General features: G+C 27.0%; 1 protein-coding gene across 1 annotated transcript; it reads left to right on the forward strand.

The window, feature by feature from the left end:
• The first annotated feature begins 5,538 nt into the window (after window positions 1-5,538).
• On the forward strand, window positions 5,539-12,974 carry LOC107456388 (uncharacterized). The gene is made up of 2 exons (XM_016074250.4): window positions 5,539-7,340; window positions 11,667-12,974. Exons 1-2 carry the CDS (start codon window positions 5,888-5,890, stop codon window positions 12,161-12,163), a joined length of 1,950 nt encoding a protein of 649 aa, XP_015929736.3. The 5' UTR covers window positions 5,539-5,887; the 3' UTR covers window positions 12,164-12,974.
• Window positions 12,975-23,747: the final 10,773 nt, after the last annotated feature.

The raw sequence follows: 23,747 nt of genomic DNA on the forward strand, positions 1-23,747 counted from the left end.
GTTTCGTACCTTTTCATTTCATCACTCCTTGTAAGTGATTGTTTATAATTAAGAAATATAAATTGTTGACTGATTAAAAAATGTCTTCAAAATGTTATTCTGCCTCAGAAAGTCAAAGTTAAGATTTATTGAATTTAGAAAATAATATAAATAAAAGCAGATTTAAAAAATTTCAAAATCTTGTTATTTTTATCATAATGTAGTAGATTTTTGTTAATGGATAGATTGTAACAAAGCAGATGGATTCCTTTATATGACTAAATTCTCATATTACTACATTTAAGGAAAAGACTATTTGAGTAGTCTTTATATTCACTCACTGTTTGATTCTGTTGGAGTATTCACACAATGTCTGCATTCTGTTCTATAGTAGATGATTGTCAGTCACTGTAGTTCAACAATTTAAAGTTACTAAATGAAAGTATTAGAATTGTTCTGTTTTTAAAGTCGAGAAATCTTTTATTTCCATACATGAATTTTTTATGTTCTTAAGAATTGAAACTGATTATAAAAAATTTCATGAAATATGTGATATACAATAATTTGTTTAATTCGCTGTGATTTAAAAATTTTTATTGTTGTAAATTAAACCGGTGATTATGTTATAAAAGCTAATTGACTTGTGGTTTATGCTGACCGTCATCAACTCTCCAAAGCTTAATCATAAATGTGCTGTATCAGTACAAAACACATTATGAGAAAACGTATCTGCATAGTTTTATACAACAGGATGTAGGAAAGTGACATGATAAAGGAAGTTCGTTGAGATAATCTTTAGGTGATTTATGCATTCAAAATTTGGTGTTTAGTTTGTTCAAGTTGATGGTGAGCTGCCTGAGGGCAAACATGGTTTCTGAATGCTTATACTTCTTGAAGAATCCAATCCTATATTGTTAGTGAGTAATAATATTAGGGAAAATAATTCAGGTTTTTCTTTTTGAGAATGTATATTTCCAGATATTCAATCTTATTAATGAATTCTATTTGCTTTCTTTGTTTATTATGAAAAGAGTGTGCTACAGAATTTAGAAATTTGTTTGTTTTTAAGTTAATGAATCTCACCAACAGTTACTTTTTTTTATATACAAATATATATAATAGAATAGTTTTTAATATTTCACATTTAACTCGAGATTCATCCAATTTGATAGTGATAGAGTTTTTGTTAGATACATGGTAAATCTTTCACTGCCAAAGTAAGATTGTTACTTAAGCTTTATATGTGTGCACTAAATGGCATTATTGATATTTTATTTTCAGATAGCATTTTTAGTCTTTAGTTTCTTTGCCACTGATACATCGTAGGCTAGACTTTTAATATTTGTGTGATGTCTTTTTTTAAAATAATATTTTATTCTACAATAGCTTAATTCTCTAATGCAAGAGTTAGGTTTTTAATACAAGAGTAAATGTCGTTTATTGAAAGGGTACGAATACAAAACTCACACTTTTCACTTTCATAAAATTTAAGAAAATTTCATAACACACTTTCACTTAGTATATTTGCATCATCTCATTTTGTGTATTAAAAACCATTTTCGCTTCAAAGATTTTTGTAGTTGATAGCTTTATAGGTTGCTGTTGTATTAATATGCTTAACTCAATTTCTAAAGCAAAAAAAAAATGTGATTGTTTTGCTTCGACATAAACTCTTCATTTTTTACACTAAAAATGTGTTGCATTTTTAATCTTTATTTATGTTCACTTCAATGTGCATCTTAATTTTGTTTTTGTAGAAATATGTTGGTCTAATTTAAAAAATAAAATTATTTTGTAATATTTTTTTCTTGCCATACCTATTTATTTTATAAGGTAAGTAATTTTCTCAAGTAAGAGATTTGTACGGACTAAATGGCAATATACATTTTAATTTTCTCTGTTCAGAAAATATTGTTTATACTATTGCCATCATATTTAATCAGCATTTACAAATAAATATGACTGTTTTTGGTATACTGATTGCTTATAAATGTTGTTCATGAACCCAAGATATTCCTCCGGACATGTATTTATTTTTTCTGTCTTGGTCATGTGGTAATGTTGAACATAACAAAAAATTTCTAAAGAGCTACTTGTTAGAGGAAATCTGCGAATCACTAAAAATAAAAAATAATAAAAAATGATTCATTAAATTGATTAGCTTCTTTTTTCTTATAAAAAAAATTTAATTTTTAAAAATTTTTTATTAAGTTATCAAGAGCAAATAATTGATTTCCAGATTTATAACTTTCCTTGTTTTCAAGTTTTTTGTCTACATATATTTTTTAAATTAAACTTTGCTTGCATTTTGAAATATTTAATAACATGTATGTTAATTAAATTAATGATAAAGTTTAATACAAAAGTTTTACTTTCATTTAAAATTGAGATAGTTTTTTTTTATCAGCCTATTAATTTTTTAATTTACTTTTTATCTCTCATTTTAATGCTGGGAAATTGCAAGTAAAGGTTATAAATGTTAGCTGTGAAATATTATTTAGCACTCTGAAACTATCTGTTTTTAATTTTAACTTAATAATTAAGTTAAGTACTTAATAATTAATTTTATCATTATTCTGAGACAACTCATTTTGCAGTGTATGAACGTTTTTTGAATTACATAATTTTTTTAAATATCCCTTTATAATAATATATATGAAAATATAGAGAAATCATTTATTTCAGAGAATTCCTTTTAATTTTTTTTATTTAAACAATTTTATTGAGTGTCTATGCACATGTACTGATAAGCACATGAAAATGCTGTTACTTTTTTTATTATTTTGGTGAAGGGGTTAAATTATTTTGATTTATGTCCTGTTAAATGCCTGTGTTTTGTGTAACTATATTTTGCATGATTTAAGAACAATTCTAGTTCAAATAGACTATAACATAGTATGGAAAATTTATAGCATAGTATTAAAGGAATTAAAAAGTCTTATTTCATTAAATGTTGTAAATTCTTTAAAGGTTTAAATGTAAATTTTTATTTGTGTTTTACTTTTAATATTTATAGCATTTGTGGACTTCTTGTAATCTGATCTGATATTTGTTCATAACATGAATATTTGTTGTAAAAAAATAAATATTTAATTTTTTTGAAATAGTACATTTATATCATATTTACTTCTTTTTTAATTGTTTTTACATTTTTTTCCCTTTTGTATAGTTTTTCTTATTAGAGTTTATCATATTCGACTATCATTTTTCTGGATAGGCTAGAACTGAATGTGAACAAAAAAATAAAAAAACTATTAAAATTTATTGAATAGTGAAAGTGTGTTTTAACTTAAGATTTTACCCTCATATATTTGGGTTAACATTTAGACACCTTCAAATCGAATCTTTATATGTAAAAAAGAGTTTAAACTGACATTTTTAAGTTTTGAAATCAACTTTGAAAATGAAACCTATTCTTTCTTAGTATTAGGTTTTCATGGTAGCTTCTGATAAACTGGTTCAATGGTTTTTCATTGAATATATGTACTGAATAAACCAAATTTATGAAAAATTGTCTTCTACCATATTTTCTCCTTTTTTTGTTACTGTCTTGATCAGAATTTCTTAGATGAAAATTCTTTTTTGAACAACAATAATGATTTTTATTTAAAATGTTTGTGTCAAGTTATTTAATTCTATTATTTTCAAGAATCATTAGTTTTTGAAAAGTTTTATTGTCTTAAAATTTCATTCAAAAAAGTTTTGGATATCCAAATATTAACTATTATTGCTATTCCCTTATAAACGTGATAAATTAGTTCAAAATATAGCATTTGAAGCTTAACTAGATGATGATATCTCATTGTGTTTTCAGCTAACATGTTGTGTTTAACATCAGTTATTTGTTTAAAGCTGAAACCACTGCCATTTTTTACTATATTTAGTATATCTATTTTGGTTTCCGTGTCTGTATTAAATATTTTCTCTGTAATCTCTTATTATTTATCATGTCACAAAGTGTTTAGATTTTTTTTTGTCATTATTCTGTATGGTTTTAAATAAAAAATTTGTCCTATTTGATCTGTTTTTTTATTTATTACTGTCAACCCCGGTAACAGAAACCCTTCATCAGGGCAGCGAGCTCTGCATGGGTACATACACGTATAAACATGTAGACACTGCTGAAACATAGTCTGCTGATTATCATAGCATTGACAGATTACTTTTCACTTAAGTTATATTTTTTAAAACACCTCTAAACCTGTTTCTAATGAAACTTAAAAAGCTAAATTTAGAAAACATTGCAAGGAACAAAATTTAAAGTTTTTTCTAATGTTATTTGATTATACGCTTAACTGTATAGAGATTTATTTCAATGTTAATTACCATCATTGTAAACTTAAATGTAAGCAAGATGGAGTTTTTATTTTGAAGGACCTCATTTTTGCAAATTTGGATACACATATGTTAAACTACGGTGAATTTTTACAAAAGTAATCACTGTTGACTGCATTAAAGTCTCAAGACAAATTTGAATTTATTAAGATAGTGCATATTCACTCCTTAAATACTGCTTCCAGATCCTCCCTGTAAAATAAATGGGTTCTTAAACTATACTATTGAGGAAAGTTAGTATTAAAAAATTCAACTAGTTCAGCTAAACAGCTCTTTCTTATTTTAGATTTTTAAAAAAATCTAGAACTTGCCTAGTTTAATTTTCTTATTTAGAATTTTAAAGGAAAATTTCTAAGATTGAAGCAAATTTGGTCAGAAGAATCAGTGTTACATTCAGATATTACAATGAAATTTTTGGTTATTGTCTTTGAAAAAATAGTTATTAAAAGAAAAAAATTGATATATGAATTAGGAAAGTGTTTTGGAGGGAGCTAAATTTATTGATCACTTAGTTAAGTTGATTGGCACTTTCAATGATTATTATTAGATAGTTTGTAAAAAGGGGGAAAAAGCATTTATGAAGAAAAAAGTATGAATAATTGAAATTTTTCGTTTGTCTTTGCCTCATATATTGATTACCAAGAATTCCTTGACTTTACCCATTTTAATCTTTGTATAAGACTAAAATTTGATTTTGCTATTTGTTTATTTTAAGTTCGTACAGTACAAGTTGGTCATGGATCTTGTGCTGTTTCAACTTTGCTAACAATTGACTCAAAATAAAAGAATATATTTCTTGTTAAAAATATGATGAGTGGTTTATCTGGGAATCATTCATTTTTTTCTTCATTCTGTGGTATTTAAATTTCGTAATTTATAATTATTTTAAGAATAACAAGCAGTAATCAGTTTAATTCAAGAGCCAAGATCATTTCTAAATAAATTGAAAATATATTTTAAAAAATAATTATTTTCCCAATCTTTACTTTAGAATTCTAGCAAATATATATGAAAGAAAAAAAAAACTTTTATTTCATTTATTTTATTTCGGAATAACATTCTGCGACAATTCGAATTCTCTATTTGAAAGTTAAGTAAATCTGTATTTTAATAGTTAATAACGTAACATTAGTGTAACGTAAAGTTAAATTTACAGTTCAGTTATACGAGAATTTTCAAGGTTTAATTTTTCTTTTTCAGTTAGCGCATGCGCTCGTGTAATTCAGGAAAACCCGAGCATAATGAGTCTCCTTGCGTGACGAATTTCATAAGGTCTTTTAATAAAATGTTACATGGAGATTTAGAACTTTTCCAGTTTAATGCGTTTATATATTTCATTTTGATAAACAGTATTTAACGAACGATGAGTTTAAGCATTTTGGTGGTGACCATCGATTCTAAATTAACTTATAATTTCAAACTGTTTGGCAACACTACACCAGATACACAACGTACTTGTGATATTTGTAAAAGTAAATAGAGAGGACAGAAAGGAAAATTATTCTATTTGGAAAATATATGAATTTGCGAAATAAATTAGTCTTTTTGATATGTAAATGTAAAATTTTCAACGATGCCTCAAATTTATAGTGCTACTCCTATATACCTGGAACAAACAATTAATGATGAGTTCTATTCTGATAGAGAAATAGAACATAGTTCTAACTGTTTAGAACCTCCTCCCAATTTTAATTCAGAAGCATCGAAAAACGATGGTTGTTATAGTCTCTTTGGAACTGTTAGTGATGAAGAAGATCGTTTAATTTCAGGTTGTGACCCAAATGTAATCACAGAAAATTGTTTTCAAGTAACTAAAAATGAAAGTGATAGTGGGTGTGGAAGCGATGAAGAAGATCGTTTCAATTCAGGATTATCTTCTGTTAGCGATGATCAAGATCGTTTAAATTCAGGATTATCTTCTGTTAGCGATGAAGAAGATCGTCACAATTTGGGATTAACTTCCGTTGAAGGTGACTCAAATAATATCGCAGTACCTGTTACCCAGTTGAACACCACAGATTCGTTTGATTTTTGGAATAAAACAAGTAGTAATGTAAATAACATTAAGCATCAAAATATTAAAAAATCAGCAGACCGTAATTCGTTTACTAAATCAGTTATAAAAAACAAGGATCATGATGAGGGAGATTTTCTTAATTTGTTGCCAGGCGATCTTAATGTTAAAAATTCAGATCTTAAAAGGCAAGATATACAAACCCTAAAAAGTTTAGATCAGAAAAATGTAAATTACAGTGATTGTGATTTGAGTTTTTATGATTTATTTAATGGCATAAGCAGTAAACCAGACAATAAAATGGTTAACTCAATAAGCATTCAAAAAGATTTGTTAAATGAAAAAATTTGCTGCAATCCTTTTCCTGATAAATTTATTAATTCATTGGATAATTTATCACCTGAAATCGATAACACTTATTCTGATTTGTTCAGTTCACTATCTTTAAGCAGCTGCGAAGATGACTCGAGTATTTTGAATAAGGCAGAAAACAGTAACTCGGATAAGTTAGAAAATTTTTCAACGTGTAATAATTCACTTATACCATCTTGTGAAAATGATGAAACCCTATCTGATTTGTTAGCTTCTATTTGTGTTGAAAGTACTAATGTCGATGAGAAAAATAATTCTTCATTTTCTAACAATGCTAAATTAATAGATGCTAAATCTAATGATATTGAGGATAATAAAATTTCTTTGGCATCATTGGCAGAAGAAAACTTATCATCTAAGGCTTCAAATTGTTTTTTGCCTACATCTCAAAAAGATGAATATATAGATTTAACTGAAACTATATTAAACTCTGAGAAAATTTCATTGACTAATTTAAGTCCTGCGGATAATGAAAATACTCAAGATTTGTTTGATATGTGCGATTTGTTTGCAGCTGTTAATGAGAAGCTAGATGATCCTGATAAAATATATTTCAATGGTACAACTAATGATACTACCTTAAAGCCTGAATTAAATAATTTAAAGTCACAGGCTGAATGCAATACAAATGAAAACGAAGGTATGAAAACTTTCTATCAATTTTTGCCTGTTTTTAATTCCTTGTTAACTAAATTTTCACTCTTCGTGGGTAAAGGCGTAAATTATTACTATCTGCTTTCAACTTATTCTATTATAAGTAATAAAGCTAATTAAATGTTCTTAATTTATATTCTTAATGTTTTGTGTGCAGTAAGCTATTATTAAGATATATTTAGTACGCACCTGGAATATCGGGAATACCGGAAAAAAATCGAGGAAGACAAGATTCTATTTTTAAAAAAGTCAAGGAAAAAACATTATTTTACCCCAAAACTTTGAATGGTCAGAGAATTTTTCACCCTATCAAATCTACGTGAAATAAACTGTGAAAGCATGTTTTTTCTTGATTTTGTTTGCAGTTGTGTAAGATGTTAAAAACTAATTAAATTAATAGCAGATGATCATTTGATAGATAATTAAGATTAATTTTTTTATCTTTTAGCATTTCTGTCGATAAGAGGTAATGGATATGTGTGATTTAAAAAACTCAAAATTTCTGTCTTCACGTTATAAGAAAAATATTTTAAAAACAGTGGTTAAGCGCAATGAGTTAATTATGGGGATATTTCTGTATCATGATCTGTCTCGCCAACTACAATCGCCAAATAGATTTTAAACTTGCAATTTTTTTTAAAAAAAAACACATAGATGCTTGCCCGGGGGTGGCTACGAGTTACAGCTTTCGAGTTGGTCCCTTTCTGTGATTTTTTTTAGTTTCTCGCAAGCCACTGCCCAGAAGTCTCCAAGACTTTGCGATTATTCTGCCACAGATCACGATACGGAAATCTTCCCTTACATATATATGAATCCCTTTGTATTTTATGGTTGAGTTGAGATTTCTGGTTGTGTCACCCCTTATCTGGAATCGAGCTGTATTTCGAAAGTTATTTTTTTATTCCTCTGGGAAAAATTATAGCTTTCCTTATCCACTAATTTTTATGCTGATCATACCAGTCTATTACCATTTCGTTGCTGGAAAACTAATAGTGTTGGTACTAGAGATTTAATGAATAGTGATTTGTCCAACTACTGAATATTAGGCATCCGAGTAGCAAATTAAAAAAAAAACGTAATAGATATTATTTTTTATATAGAAATAAGTTTCGACATTTTTGAAAAATAATCACAACTTATCTGTATTATTGGTTAGGGGTAAGGGGAAAAAATACTTTAATAGAAATGTTTAAGATAATTGGATATTAAGATTTAAGATAGTTTTATATATTTTAGGTAAAAACAAACTAACTAACAGCTATTAAAAAAAAAAATTACATTTGTAGAATTGAAAGAATATCCTAAAATATTCCTAAAACAAAACTTTAATGCTAAAAATAATATTTTCTAGAAAAAAATTATCCATAAAGCCTTAAAAGAAATAATATCTATCAGAAACACTTTTAACAATGCAGTTTTTTTATAAAAACGTCTATAAAAACAAAGATACAAAAGCTAAACAGAAAAAATAAAAATCGATCTTAATTTTATTAATAATTGGATATTTTAGTAAAGTATGAATTTTGAGGCCTTTTATTTATCTAATATTTTTAACATACTTTTAAATTTATCTCATATGATGTAAATTTCTCAATTTAAAAGGTTTTATTTATCATTTTATTTAAAGAGAGTTTATATAAAGATTCCAATTATCACAGAATTATCAAAATTGCGAATAGAAGATAGAGACCGTTTACTAACTTATTTTTGGCAAAAATTTTTGTTACCTACAAACAGGGATGAGATTTTTCCGCTTTTTAGCGGATTTCCGCCTTTTTCACTTTTATCTCTTGAATTTCAGCTTTTTATCAAAAATTCAGATTTTCTAAAAATTTCACATTTTTTAATAAATATTCCGCTTTTTCAGAAAATTCACAGATTTTCAAAGAGAAACAGAAAATTCAAACTACATAGTTACCAATCCTTCCTCATTTTTACTTATTTTAGCTATTTTCTCCCCTTTTACATGCAGCAAATGAGATTTTCCGCATTTTTACCCGCCCGCCAGATAGCTCCGATTTTCGTAGTTCAAACGACGCTGCTTCTGACAAGCCTTTTAGAGGTCCCAAGCCTGGAATCTGCTAATATCCCGATTCTTATTCACACAATTTTAATATTTATTTATTATTTTCCTAACGGCAGGCACTGAACTTTAACGTTTTTCACCGAGGAAGATGCCAGAAATGTTACTCATTTAACGTTATCCAGTGGGCACCTGTGAACCTAAGTCACGGAGGCGAGCGACATTACCCACGCCACACTGCCACATACCTGTTTTACAGGGCGGGCCTCATTCACACAATAGAGAACAAAACACAGAGTGAAACAGCCATGCCCTGCGCCGGATTCGAACCAGCAGCCAATGGCTTGCAGTCAGACACGCTAATTACTCGACCATCGGCCGGCACGATTTTAATATCAAACATAGCTTTTCAGATTTGCGTGATATAAAAGTTGCATGTTACGATTCTTATTCACTCGATTTGAATATTGTACGTTGCGATTCGTATATACGAGATTTAAAAATCCGATATTGTGATTTGTATTTACGCCTTTCTAAGACCAATGTAGCGATTCGTATTCACGCGAGTTTAAAATTCAATGTCTTGATTTGCTCATGCGGTTATAATATCAAACATTAATTTTCGTATTTATATGTGATTTAAAAATAAGACATTAAAATTCACATTCTAAAAATTATGCATCATAATTCTTATTCATGCAACATAAAAATTACGCATCATGATTCGTATTTACGCGATCTAAAAATTATGAATCGTGGTTTGTATTTGCACGTTTTGAAAATTCTATATCCCAGTTTGTATTTTCTATTTTTCAAAATCGTATATCTAGTTTCATATTCATGTGATTTCAAAATCCATAATTGTTATTCATCTTTAAGCAATTTTAAGACCAACTATCGCGATTCTTGTAAGAAGTAAAAAAAATTTTTGAAATTAGTTACTATAAAGGTGACTGTTTTTCTAACGACGATTATTAGTATCAACATCTGAGAAACTGGAAGGGAATATATTCAGAACTAACATTCTGTGCTTGCAAGGAAGAAAAAGTAAGATTTGTCACAAAATGTTTGAAGATGGACTAACGACGAAATATAGCAAACATAAAAGATATAGCAAACAAAAGCAATCACTTAAAAAGTGATTAATTTTTTTTTTTGGAAAAGGAGTTAATTAACTTATCATCAAAATTTTAATTTATAATTGCTGTTATTTATGCTATAAAATGCAAAATTCTTATCAAATGAAAAATAATTATCTAAACAGTTGCTGATTGTCATTTAATTTTTCAAACTAAAATAGCAATTTTGTATGTTAAGGAGTTACTATATATTTCTACTTCACTGTTATTGATATGTTTCACAGGGCTCTAGTTAGATTAGACTATAATATGAACATAATGATTCTGCCCATTGTAGTTTTTTTTTTCCCCAAAATAATTCAAAAAGTAATATTACTGATACATTTGCTATAAATCACATAACAGTATTTATTAAAAGAAATGAAATATTTATGTATATACTCAGTAGTTTTAATTTGCTAAACCAGGTAGTTTTTCAAGTAATAAGTCTCTTATGTCCTTATGTGAACTGAGGAAAAATATAATTTCCAGGTTTATTTTTTCAATTGGTAATTTTTATTTTCACTAAATGTTAAGTATCAATGTAATCATTTATATAATAATAGATTAGTACACAATTTTATGTCAACACATTATTTATTATCTTAAACTGTCTGGAATTTATTATTGAAGGGTTGCGCTTGCGTAAAATTTACTAGTGTAGAAATTCAGCTTTTTTGCCTTTTGGCTAATCTCATCCCTGTACAAAGTTAATATATTAGCAGATGTAAAAGCTGTGTTGGTTTCCCAAAATTATAAAAAAAAAATAGTAATAATTAAAGAAATATTGAACCCTTTTACAAATTTTAAAATTGGAGGAACATTTTTTTATTAAAGTTTGTATTTTAGGTCTATAGTAAATTTCTCTACTTTATAATTTACTTATAAGTCAAGGTGATGATTGTATTGAATTAACAAAGCCATAATCTATGAAACTTTAAGAGGGTCACTTACTTGTTTTGATAGACATATCAATTCTCTCAATTAAAGAAAGCAATATCTTGATTTATCAGAACTGTTGAAATTCCTGCTGTTGTATTAGTGTTTTTATTTGTAAATTAATTATTAAAAATTTGATTTAGATTTACAGATGATAATTTAAATTGTGCTTTGGTATATTATAATTTATTGATTGTGTGCTTTTATTGATTTTTCCTTTTTTGTGATTTAGTTGCATTATTTGCTGAAAAATACTTTCATAATGATGAATCTTCTGAAGATGAAACTGATGGAAGCATAGAGATTGATTTGACTTCATGCTTAAAATCTGATAAGCTTTCAAGTTCCCCCCTGAAAAGTCTAAATATTACAAGAGAGGAAATTATTATAGATGCAAATTCTGATCTATCTCCTTTACGTTCTTCTCCGCCCCTATTAATACAAGAAACAAATGAAATGTATTCGCCACTTCTGAAAAGTAAGAGAACTAAATCTAAGCCGAGTTTATTTTCAAAAGCTTTGTCTTGTAAACCGAAGAAAGACCAGCCTGCAGTTCTTAAAGTATTAAGTATACAAAAACAAATTTGTGAACGCCTTTTCAACCCACCCCAACTATCTGGTATTATTTTAAAGCCTAAAAAATCAGCTATTTGTCCAGCTGACGACTTCATATTTTCTACACTAGGCCGTCGTATTTTTGAACATGGAAAATTTCAGGAAGTGAGATAAAAAAATTGGTTGTGAATTTATTTCCTCTTAAAGTGGTTGTATATAAATAAAAATTTATAAATTTGAGGAGTAATAAATTGTGCACAAATAGTTATATTGAATTATTATTTATAATTTTATTATTTTTCTTTTCGAGTTATTTTAAAGAGTATTTTATAATTAAAAAGCAGATAAATGTTATACTGACATAGCTCTTTTTGCCAAAGTTTTTCTAATTTTTGAAATTCTTCCTGTAATAAAGTACAGAAATAAAACTGAGAAAATTTCACTGGTGCAAAGGACCAATAACTAAAATTTTTATTAGTTCTGACTGGCTTTTAGTGGTATGTTCTTGAGTGTGTATTAAATTTTTAAAAAATATTTTGAAGTTAATTAAAACAATTAGAATAAATTAGTGATCTAATTGAATAAATTGGTGATCTAATGAAAGTTTTAAGTTTAAAGCAAGACACAAAGAATTAATTCTGATATTATTCAGAGAAAAAAGAAACTATATCAAGAAATCCTGTACTATTCTATTTCGGAAACCTTGAAATACGTATTGATGAAGTGCCTCTATTATTTCATTCAGTACCTAATACCACAATTAAGTATCATTAATAGTTAGACTCATTTCTTTTAATGTAGTTATTTTCGAAACAAAATAGCACTGGAATTTATGCACTGTTCGACTGTAGATCAATTACTATTATTTAATGATGGTCGAACTCAGATTCTTGGTTTCAATAAGCCACCATTGATTTTGAACAATAAATTATGCATAAATTAGATTGAATTATTAATTTACACTATTTTAGTTTTCAAATTAAGATGGCTTTTTATAATTTTACCTACTGACAGTTTAGCAAATGGACAAAATTAGGAGACTCTTTCTCTATAATACACTGTTTCTCTATCTAATAACATGGAAAAACCGTTTTGCTATCCAGAGATGACTACAGGTTAAATTATGACTTTTTATGTGCAGAACCATCAATGAGTTAAGTGCAGATAAATGGAGGGTTTTATTTGAGTTTCGCTAAATTTTCATTACCTGCATTGAAATTTTACTTTTTTAAAATTTAAATTATGTGGCAATTAATCCATACTATTTTCTGGGTATGTCAATACAGATTCTCTTTTTGGATGTTAAGAAGGCCATTTTGTATAATGTAATATGTGACCCTAAATTGTTATGGCTGGAATACTGATACTGTTATCCAAAAAAATATCAAATCATTTTAAATTAAAACTGATATATTTGACCCTTATTCTGTTAATAGGGAATGACAGTTTTTTTATAATAAATTTCAACTTTATTCTGGACTTTATTATAAGAAAACTTACTTTTTTTTAATGTTTTAAGATTTAAGTTTACAATAACCCATACTGTAATACAGTATTCTCCCTGCCTACTGAAGGACGGTCTTTCCTGCCTGTCCTTTGATCCCTATAAATGCACCCTCTTTGTCTTTTATGTAAAAATGAGCTTGCTATTACTTAGAAATACAGCTTTTTATTAATACATATTACATTTTCAAAAAAATTAATTCACTGATTAAATAATAATTTCACCCTGGTAAAATTATCTGTATTTATAGGTTTGATTCTGATTACTATTACAAATATTTACTTTGTTAGGATTATTCTCAACTCATTAAATTTTTATAAGTATCTCTTTTTTTGGGGTGGGGGGGATATTAATAAATTTTGTAATAGTTTTGATTTTTGAAGTAATTTTTTTAAATAAATAATTTGAAAAAAAAATGCAACTTTAAATGTTTATTTTCTTATGATTTTCAGTTTAAATTAAATAAAAACCTTTCAAATTTTTCAATTAATAATTATTTTTTTTTTTAAATTAATGTTCAGAGGTGTCTTTTAATTATTTTTATTAACTACAAATTTTTCACTTATTCTGATTATGAGAGAGAATCATTTTTTAAAGTAAATAGTCATAAAATAGTACACAAGCGTAATTTAAAAATTTTTGTAGATCAAATTCAGCACATAATATTACACATTTTCATATATTTTTAAGATGATGAATTAATGCCTTTTCAAACTTATACCCTTTTTCGAGAGGTAGCACCCTGTTTTTTTGTTCCCTCCTAGGGAGAACTCTGCTGTAATATAATAATTTCAATATTTGCAGAAGAACCTGTAATTTCCAGTTTTGCCCACCATTTTGAAAAATTACATTTATTATTGTTTTTTCATAATAATTATCCTTTGAAAAATGCACTCAATGTAACAGAAATGTTCTCAACATTTATATGACCAGATATTGTTAAAAGCTATGATTTCAATGTTCTGAGATGGCTTTCTATTTTTCAGTACATGTTTTTATTTTCATTCTGTTTCTTTTTTATGATGTTTCTTTGTTTTTTCATTTAAAAGCAGGTTTTAAACTATTATAAAAAGTTGTTATCTATTTATTTAGTTCAAATTATTGGACAAAAAAAATTACTGAAAATTTTAATTTCATTACAGTTGACAAAAACTTATCCAGTTTGACAAAATAAGAAAGTGTTATTATTTTTATACTGTAAATCAATTTTCATTTTACTTATTTCTTAACAGAGTTTATGTTTAAAAGTTAGCAAAAAATCATTTAACTGTTTGGAAAATTTTTTGTATCAGTACCTGCAGCAAAATAATTGCCAATTGTTTTGGTGGCACTAGGCAGTAGCCTACAAGAAACTAATAAAAAAATTTCAGATTTGGGCAAACTTCAAAAGTAAAACTCAAAGCCATCTCCTGCAAGCCACTATAAATTTTTAAAAATTAATTGTACGTCAACTAGGCAGTTACACCTGACGATTTTAGTGGGTGCAAACAAGTACTGATATAGAAATATCGTCAGTTGTTTGAATTTTTTAAATCTTTATTTACCTTGCCTTATTTACTATACCTTTTTTTTATACCTCTTATATAAAAAATGATTGAAATGGACTAGGATAAAATCCTAATTTTAAGTGTCTTATTTGTGCATTATATGTTAATACTTTATTGTATCAAGCAGTTTTTAAATGTAAAGAGGATAATAGTTACAAGTCAATGAAATTTTTGTAGGCTTTTTGAAAATATAAGTTATGAAATAGCTTATAAATAAGTGGATTGTATATCCAATGCAGTGTGACAAATGCTTATTGCAGTTTGAAAGTGATAGAGATATGGATCGGAAACTTTATCCTGTTGTTGAAGTATTTAAATACATGGCATTAATATTTGATATTAAAAAAGAAAAAAAGCATTCTGTGTCTATATTGTATTTTATTCAGAAACAGATTGTTGAAATATTGAAACAAATTTTTAATAGCATGTAACTAAATTTGTTATTCGTTCAAAATATATTCTTTCATCAGTTTTTAATTTTTTCATTTTTAAAAATTAAAATAAAACATAGAAACATATTTAGGGTTAAAAATTATTCTATAGCATACAGTTAAAAAATTATTGTACAAAACTTCTTAAATCTGATTTGTTGTAGATTTCTCGTGTAAAAGTTTTTTTTACTTCAACATTGGTAATATAAAATGGTCCCAAAAATGTTTTTTTATTGTATTGTTTTATATTGATCCTACTGTGCATGAAAGTTTAAACAAAATTGACTTTTTTCTGCAATGAAAATTTAAAATAGTTATGGAATTTATAGTTATCTAACAAAGAAGTTGCATTTTAAGATTTTCTAACCTAATAAAAAGATCAGATCAATGTTTTTCTTATAAAAAAATTAATTGAAATTTGGATTCACTGAGGGCATACAATTTTTTGCCCTCAAATGATTTACAAGTGAACCCTGTATAAGTTAAAAAAGAAAAATTAGATATGAAACTTAAAGTTTTTTCAGTTAATCAGTCTGTGTAGTGGATGCAGTCTCCACCTATTTCTACTTGGGTAGGGATTCGATTTGTTGACCTAAAGTTTGGGTGTTAATTGAACTGCACTTTCTCCAATTGTGTCTTAAAGATTCAGAAGCTACTCTAAAGTAATGTTAGTTTCAAAGCAAAAAGAAAAAAAATCTGTGTGCAGTTGGGGAGCCTGGTGCTGAGGTCAGGTGATCACTGCCTCCATTAAATTTTCCATCTAAATTGTTGGCACATGCTCTAAACAGTCATCATTATAGATTTCTCTTGGAGACTAATATTTCTTACCATTCCAATAACCCATTAGTGTAGCTCTAGTTCAAGTTAACACTTAAATGAAACTAATAATTTATCAAACCCCTTTTAATAAATCCTGTAATAAAACATAAGACTTTAACAAAGAAAAATTCCATATTACGCATGCAAATTAAAACTCAAAATATTTGACGAGAACTTTCTTTTATCTTTTAAGTTCGTGTAGGATTTTTTAAAAAAATAAATGTAATTTGTGTACAGCAAATTTATTTTTGACTTAACTTGAGATGCCTGTTGTAATTTAATTTTATTTTGATAAAATTATGAAATTTAATTGTGAAGATAAATTGGTAATTGTTCGATAAATCTTAGAGATTTATTTAAGAACAATTATCAGTGCTTAATAGGAAAATAAATTGTGACATATATTAATGGTAGTTTCTAAGAGCCAAGAATTTTTAACTTTTTTTTACTGCTGTTTTCACCTAAAAAAAGTCGTGCTCATCATTAATTCCAAAACTGTGCATTGTAGAGTAAATTTTCTTAGCATTGTAGGATTACATGTTATGTAGGTTGACATCAAGCGTGTTTGTGTGATGGTTGAGAAAATTGTTTGGGATCAGGTATGTTTTTGATGGGATTAGCTAATTAGTTTGACTTTAGTATATTATGTATACCATTATCTGTTCTATGAAGCTTATTTGGTGTTGGGATTTTATATTAACTGCTATTTTATTACAGGTTTTGTTTTATTGTAATATCTTTTAAATCTTTACCTGTATATCTATGCAAGTTAAATGATTGATGTGAGTTTTAAGGGGTCACAGTACCCAAGAAATGACAAAAATACCAAATTTTTTTTTATTGCTTATAATAAAACTTCAAAGTATTTCAGATGTACAGAAAAAAATTCATCTCTCTATCTACATTTTTAAAAAAGTTATGAATGATTTTAAATTGTTCTAATACAGAAACTTGCCCAGCAGTCTGACTTTAAAGTGCTTTTTCGCATAGATGATAATTTTGTGTCTTAATCTTAATTAAAATCCCTAAGGATTTTTTTCTATTTAAGATAAAGCTTTGAAGTAAACTTTTTTATCTTGAGTATAATACACTTATTTAAACTGTGCATGGAATAAGCATTTTATGAGGTATTACAATTTTTACGGCATGTTATATATACCTATCAGGAATTTTTACTCTTTTTTTTCTTCTTTTTTACAAAATAATCTATAAAAAATATTCTAATTGATATATCAACAAATGAATGCACAAAATTGTTAATATAAATATTGCAAGCACTATGAAAAAAACTTTTTTTGAAAATATGTTAAAATAAAAAATCCTTAGGGATTTAAAAATTTAGAATTTTTTCAACTTTTTTTAAAATTTACAAAAAATTAAACAGTTTAATCATTTTTTGAAGATAAATTATTGATTATAACTTAAATGAGCATGTAAAGCATCCTCAAAATGAATGATTATACCTTTATTTTAAAAAATTGTTGCAAAGGTACTGTGACCCCTTAATATCTAGATAGAGTGTGTTTTTTGATAATGTTTTATATTAACTGATTGAAACTAATGAAAACTATAAAACTTCAGTTATGAGTTTTTATAGGTTAAAATACAGTTTACTCCTAATTATGTATGAGTGGATTTTTTTTTTCACCTTGCTTTACGGAAAGGAGGATAAGTGAGATTAAGATTTTTATTAGTATAAATTTAGTCAGACATAAAGAAATTATAATCATTCAGAAACAAGTTAAGATGCTGCATAAAGCATTTTACACGTAAATGGTAAATGAAATCGTATGGTGAATAATTTTTTTCTTGAAATACGTTTAACAATATTTCATTCTTGAAACCTAAATATATTTACTTGATAGCATTGTCATTAATCTTAAGAATGCATGACATACCATACATCTAAATATATTTACCTGATAGCGTTGTCATTAATCTTAAGATTGCTGGGCCTACATGAAATATACTTTTAATTAGACAAAAATTATAAATGAATTTTAAGACCTTTAACAATGATTATGTTGTTGAATGATTATGAAGTAGGAATTTAAAAAGTGTACAATAATGTGTTTTTCTCCAAGCTTTATTTAGTGTTTTTTTATTAGCATTTTTGACATGATATTGGAAGCAATTTTTTAAAAAAATTTATTGTAATATGAAAGTTTTGGATAAGGTTTGTTTTTCGATTTTTGACACAAGAGATTCATTTTCACTGCTCAGATAATCTGGAGTAAACTGGGAAATATGAAATGTTTATGGTAAAGTGATAATCTTAGTTCTTATTAGAATATTGCTTTCTTTCTACTTTCTAATGGTTTGAATTTTCTACTCCTTGAAAGCAAAAAAATGACAGAATAGCATTACTAGGACTGTTATAAAAATCATACTTTTAGTATTTTAGCTTTTTTGTTAGGTAAAATCTAAAATGCATGTGGCAATGTTCTAGTGTGATGGCAACAAAACTATGCAAATCATAATTTGAAAGCACGTGGGGGAAGATTTATTTATTTATTTTTTTGCTTTGCTGTAGTTAAAATGTTTTTGACTTTGTTGAGGTAGACATGGATGATTATCAATTTCTTTTAGTAGGTTACATATGTCTTTTTGCCAACCACTTATAACAGACACATGGTAAATAGACCTTGTGACAACCTTTATTGTTTTCATTAAAATATAATTTGTTGTGAGTAAATAAAAATTCCTAGGTACTTAACTTCACAAATGTGAAAAAGAAATTATTTTTAAATATATAAAAAAAAATTTAAAGTAAAACATATTACAAAAGTAAGAAATTTTATTTTTCAAATAATAATATCTTCAGAAAAAAAAATACAAAGAAAATGTTTGAGTTCTTTTAAATGTTAATAAATTGATTTTTGGCTAATTAAATTTATAATTATACTTCATTATGCACATCAGAATTAGTTTTGTAATGCTACATTTTTACCATTCTAGTTGTTACTGTTAAATTTAAATGAAGGAATATGTATTATTTAGAAAGATACTATTACTGTTATATTAAGTGAATATTTATTATTATAATTTTTTTAAATTTTTTTTTAATAAATTTTTAATTTTTTTAAAATTTTTTTTTATAATTTTGTTATTAAACAAATGCCAGCCATTGACTATTAGGTCATTAGACTTCTAGCTCTCTAGTAATTATAATTTTTATTTAATATAATAAAATACGTTATTATCGAATTGGGCAACAAAAGTTTATTTTGTTTAAAAATAAAGAGAATTTTTATAGATATGTAGCTAATTGAAATATTTTTTTCAATTTGCTTTCAAAATTTCAATGTATCTTTATTTCATTTGTTTATTTAATCTAATCACAATAAATTTGTGGGAATGTAGACAATTTTTAATTTCTTGCAACACAACATAATATGTAATACACATTTTTTTTAAATATTTTTCTTAATGTATTTTTTTTTATTTGAGCTAATAAATCCTTATAAGTAAGGGGTTCAAATATATTTTATTTTCTATTGATAAATATTGCTGCTTTGACGCCCGTGGTGTTCAACTGAATGTCCCTGCAGCAAGACCATGGAGGACTGTTTTTGAAATTGAACATTGTCTTTTAAAGATATTTTTGTTCTGTTTGCCTTTATAAGACAATCTGCTCATTCTAAATTGTGTTTGAAATGAGAGAATGAATTTTTAACCGGTTTTCACAATTTTTTATTAACTATTTAACTGTCATGTTGCATGAGCAAACTTGTACAAATATTTTCCTGACAAGCAGTGTTTTTCTATTGAATAACAGAAAACATTCTTTTGGGGAAAAACAAAAGGTTTTAAACCTATTTGTGATTTTTTAAATTGTACATATATTTGCATGTGTCTATATCTTATCATAAACATGACTTTCTTACATTAACCATTTGTAAATTGTAAACTAACGGAGAGAAGTATATACTAATAAAACATTTATTTCTTTATTTATTTTCATATTATTATTGTGTTCATTTATTTGATTTTCTATATCCGAAATGCTTGTTCTTTCAGAGATTGTTTTTCCTTAATAAATTTAAGTTTGTAACTTGCAATTACCTCATCCTTAAGTTTAAACTTTTCTGAATAAATTGCTAACGATCTATACCTTTTAATTGGATTTTTAGAAAAATATATTTTCTTTTTCTACGTTCAAAATTCTAATTTTCTTAATTTGGACCATAGTCCAACATCTGTTTTACTGAACCTTGACACCAGACTTAGATAAAATGAAACTTTCTGCATGCGTTGATAAACTCTTGTAACTAGTTTCAACCCTTTGGTTCCCACCTCTTTCGTAAAATTTGTTTGATTAATATTTTTTTAATATGATTGAATATTTATTTTAAATGTTTAATTTTATAATATGAAGAAAACTTGAAACTTTTTTAGCATATAATTAAAAAGCGTTTTGTGAAGAATATTAGATTCTTCAAATTCTATTTGATCTAAAACATTTGTCAAATATTCATTAATTATGTTTTTTCAGCGTGCATTTGTGCATTGATAGATCATTGGCAGGTAACTATTGCTGCAAATATTTTCACTTTTTGTGGAAAGGTAGTGAATTAAAAAAAAGCACTTGATTTAATTGGCTAGCTGGTTGTTGAAGCCGGTATTTAAGTTGTACTTGTAGCACCACCTACATTAATTAGAACTAAAAGTTACTTCTTAATTGGTTTCATTGCGTCTACCAAGATGGACCAATGCGCAGTTATTAATAAACGCATTAATTATTAATCCGCAATTTATTCCTTTTGTTGTCATTTATCTAAATTCAGATCAGCATTATTTTCGTGAGCTCTTAATAAACGAACCACGCAACGCCGCAAACGCAAATTAAATACAAAAAATTAATACTGGTAGAAGTTTTCTAAATTTTACCGCTGACATCTATAATACGAATCAAATGATTATCTGTCCTTTAATATCGTTGCTTTAATTATTGATGAATTACGGTGGTCAAAATTATTTTAAATCCAGAGTAAAATATCCAAGTATATTTTTGCTAATGTTTAAAATATGAAAATAAAATATTCCTGCAAAACGAGAAGAGTTAGTTGCCATCTGATCCCCCCCCCCATGAATGTGCAAAGGCACATCCTAGTTTTCTCTACCTAGGGCCCAGAGGTGCAGACGCAGATGTTTCGATTGATATATCAGCCAGCCGAGCGCGGAACCTCCGGTATATAGACGCCAACCATGCTTGGTCATAACCATATGGCTTGGTACTCATTTTATTGACCCACTGAAAGGCTGAGTCAACCTTGTCCAGTCCTAGGATGGAACTCCGAACCTGTGGCACGGAAGCGCAAATCGGTACCATTCAGTGGCATATGCTAATTTTGACCAAAAAGCACACTTTTTCTGAAGAAAAGTATTTTTTTATTGAATTCAATTCGCATGCAGAAATAATCTTTGAAACCGAATTTCATTAAATTCTTCTGGAGGATCTATAAAGATAAACATTTGGCATAAAAAATGGAATTGCCGCTAATTTTTGATATCGATCGAAACAGATTTACTAAAACATCACTTGGGAATAGTGCTTTTTTATTAACTTGTCATTACCCATTCTTCCTTTTAAGAAGATAAATAGTGACATTAATCTAATTTCATCATTTTTGGCTAACAAGTCATTTGTATTCACCATGAAATAATTTATATAATAAAATCTTTTTTTTATATATGGATGTAGAATTACATGCATCTTTACATTTCGAGCAATAACCTTTTGACACATAATTTTCATTATTTTGTATTAATTTAGGTCAAAATAAATGAAAAATAATATATTAGCATTTTAATTCATACCTGCCAACTTTTAATCCCTTCCATTATCATTTTTCCCAGTGGTATTAAAATGGAATTAAAACTTCAATTTTAAGCAAACAAATACGTTGTATTTGAGAAAACTTGAGTTGACATCCATGATAGTAACGCATATTAATATATCTGCTTAATTTTTGTAAGAATAGTGGTGATTAAAATCATTAAAAAATTATGTTTATAAAAGGAAAAATAGTAAATATTTACTACCACTTTAAATATGAAAATAAAATCTTCCGGAAGAGTTGGGAGGCATGTTAATTTATGGTTATAAAAGCAACTCCATTGCCTGCTTACCTCATTGCTCAACCAAAACTGTTCTAAAATTCCAGATGAATGGGATAGGGGCCGCTTCGCGGCCCAGGTGCCCAATAAGATCAAAACACTAGGACTAGGTTAATTTATGGTTATGAAATACAGCATGAAACACCAATGTCTTCTGCTTTTAAGGTAAAATCTTCCAAACACGGATCACTTCCTAACAATTATTTTTCAAATTTGGAGTTAATAGATTTAAGAAAAACAGTTATTAATAAGTGAAATTTCTTCAATATAAGAAATCAATTACTGATAAATTTTTGATTATGAATGAAAAAAAAAACTTTTTTTGGTTTTTTATATTTTACTACAAATATAATTTCGATGATTTAACTAATTGTTTTATTAGTAATCAGACTGTTTTTTATAACTAAAAAATGCAAAAAAGTATTTTTCCTTGTAACTAGAATGTCAGAAAGGGTTAATAATTCAAAACATGATTACTGACGTGTTGCTATTTTTTCGAATAAGTTTTTAAAATTGGTAGAATTTGAATTCATAATTATATTTTTATTAGCAATATAATAAATTTTACGCATATCCAAATCAATTTGGAAAACTTTTATTTAAATTTTATGTGTGAGATGTACATTTTCAAACAATTTCGTTTCAAAATTTTCTATAAGAACAACATAAAAATAAAATATTTTTATTTACTTGAATGTGCGATCAAAAGTTAAGCTCGTTGCCACAAGAAATGAAAACTAAATGTTGAAACAGGTGCTCCGAAAAATAAAACTACCTTGTCAATTGCTAGAAAAAATTTGTTACGTTTTATTTTGCTAAATTTTGACTCTCGACCAATTAATAAATATTACCCGTTTCTCAACTCTCTAACGAAGTTAGATAGCCAGCTTCATTGTAACAAAAACGATAGCAGTTATAAATTTTTCCAGGAGAGTGGAGCCCTGAAAGCGAGACGGAAAGGAGAAAATACTGGTAGTAGAACTATTTCAATAATAGATAATTTTCGGGAGGAGTAAATCTTTTCGTAACAATAAATAATTCACTGCCATTAATTTTTTTTTCTCAGAGAAGACGCAATTCAATACATAAATTGTATATGTTAAAAAATTTGGTTGTTACGGATATTTTAGTATTCCGAAAAAAAGCTAAAGATGAAATTTATTTGTTACCAGTTTTTATTCTTTTCCGTCTTGGTACATTCAGCCCTGGGTGCTAACGAACTATGAAAAAATTCTAAACCTCATTCTTCTAAGGTACCCTGCTCAGCCTCCACACAGTCTTTTATAAGTAGTCTGCACAGACTATTTAAAAAGAGAAACAGTTGTGCGCATGAACCC

This window comes from Parasteatoda tepidariorum, chromosome 4, assembly GCF_982258835.1.
Source record: "Parasteatoda tepidariorum strain Cologne lab strain chromosome 4, Ptep-v5.0, whole genome shotgun sequence".
NCBI classification, from domain to species: domain Eukaryota; kingdom Metazoa; phylum Arthropoda; class Arachnida; order Araneae; family Theridiidae; genus Parasteatoda; species Parasteatoda tepidariorum.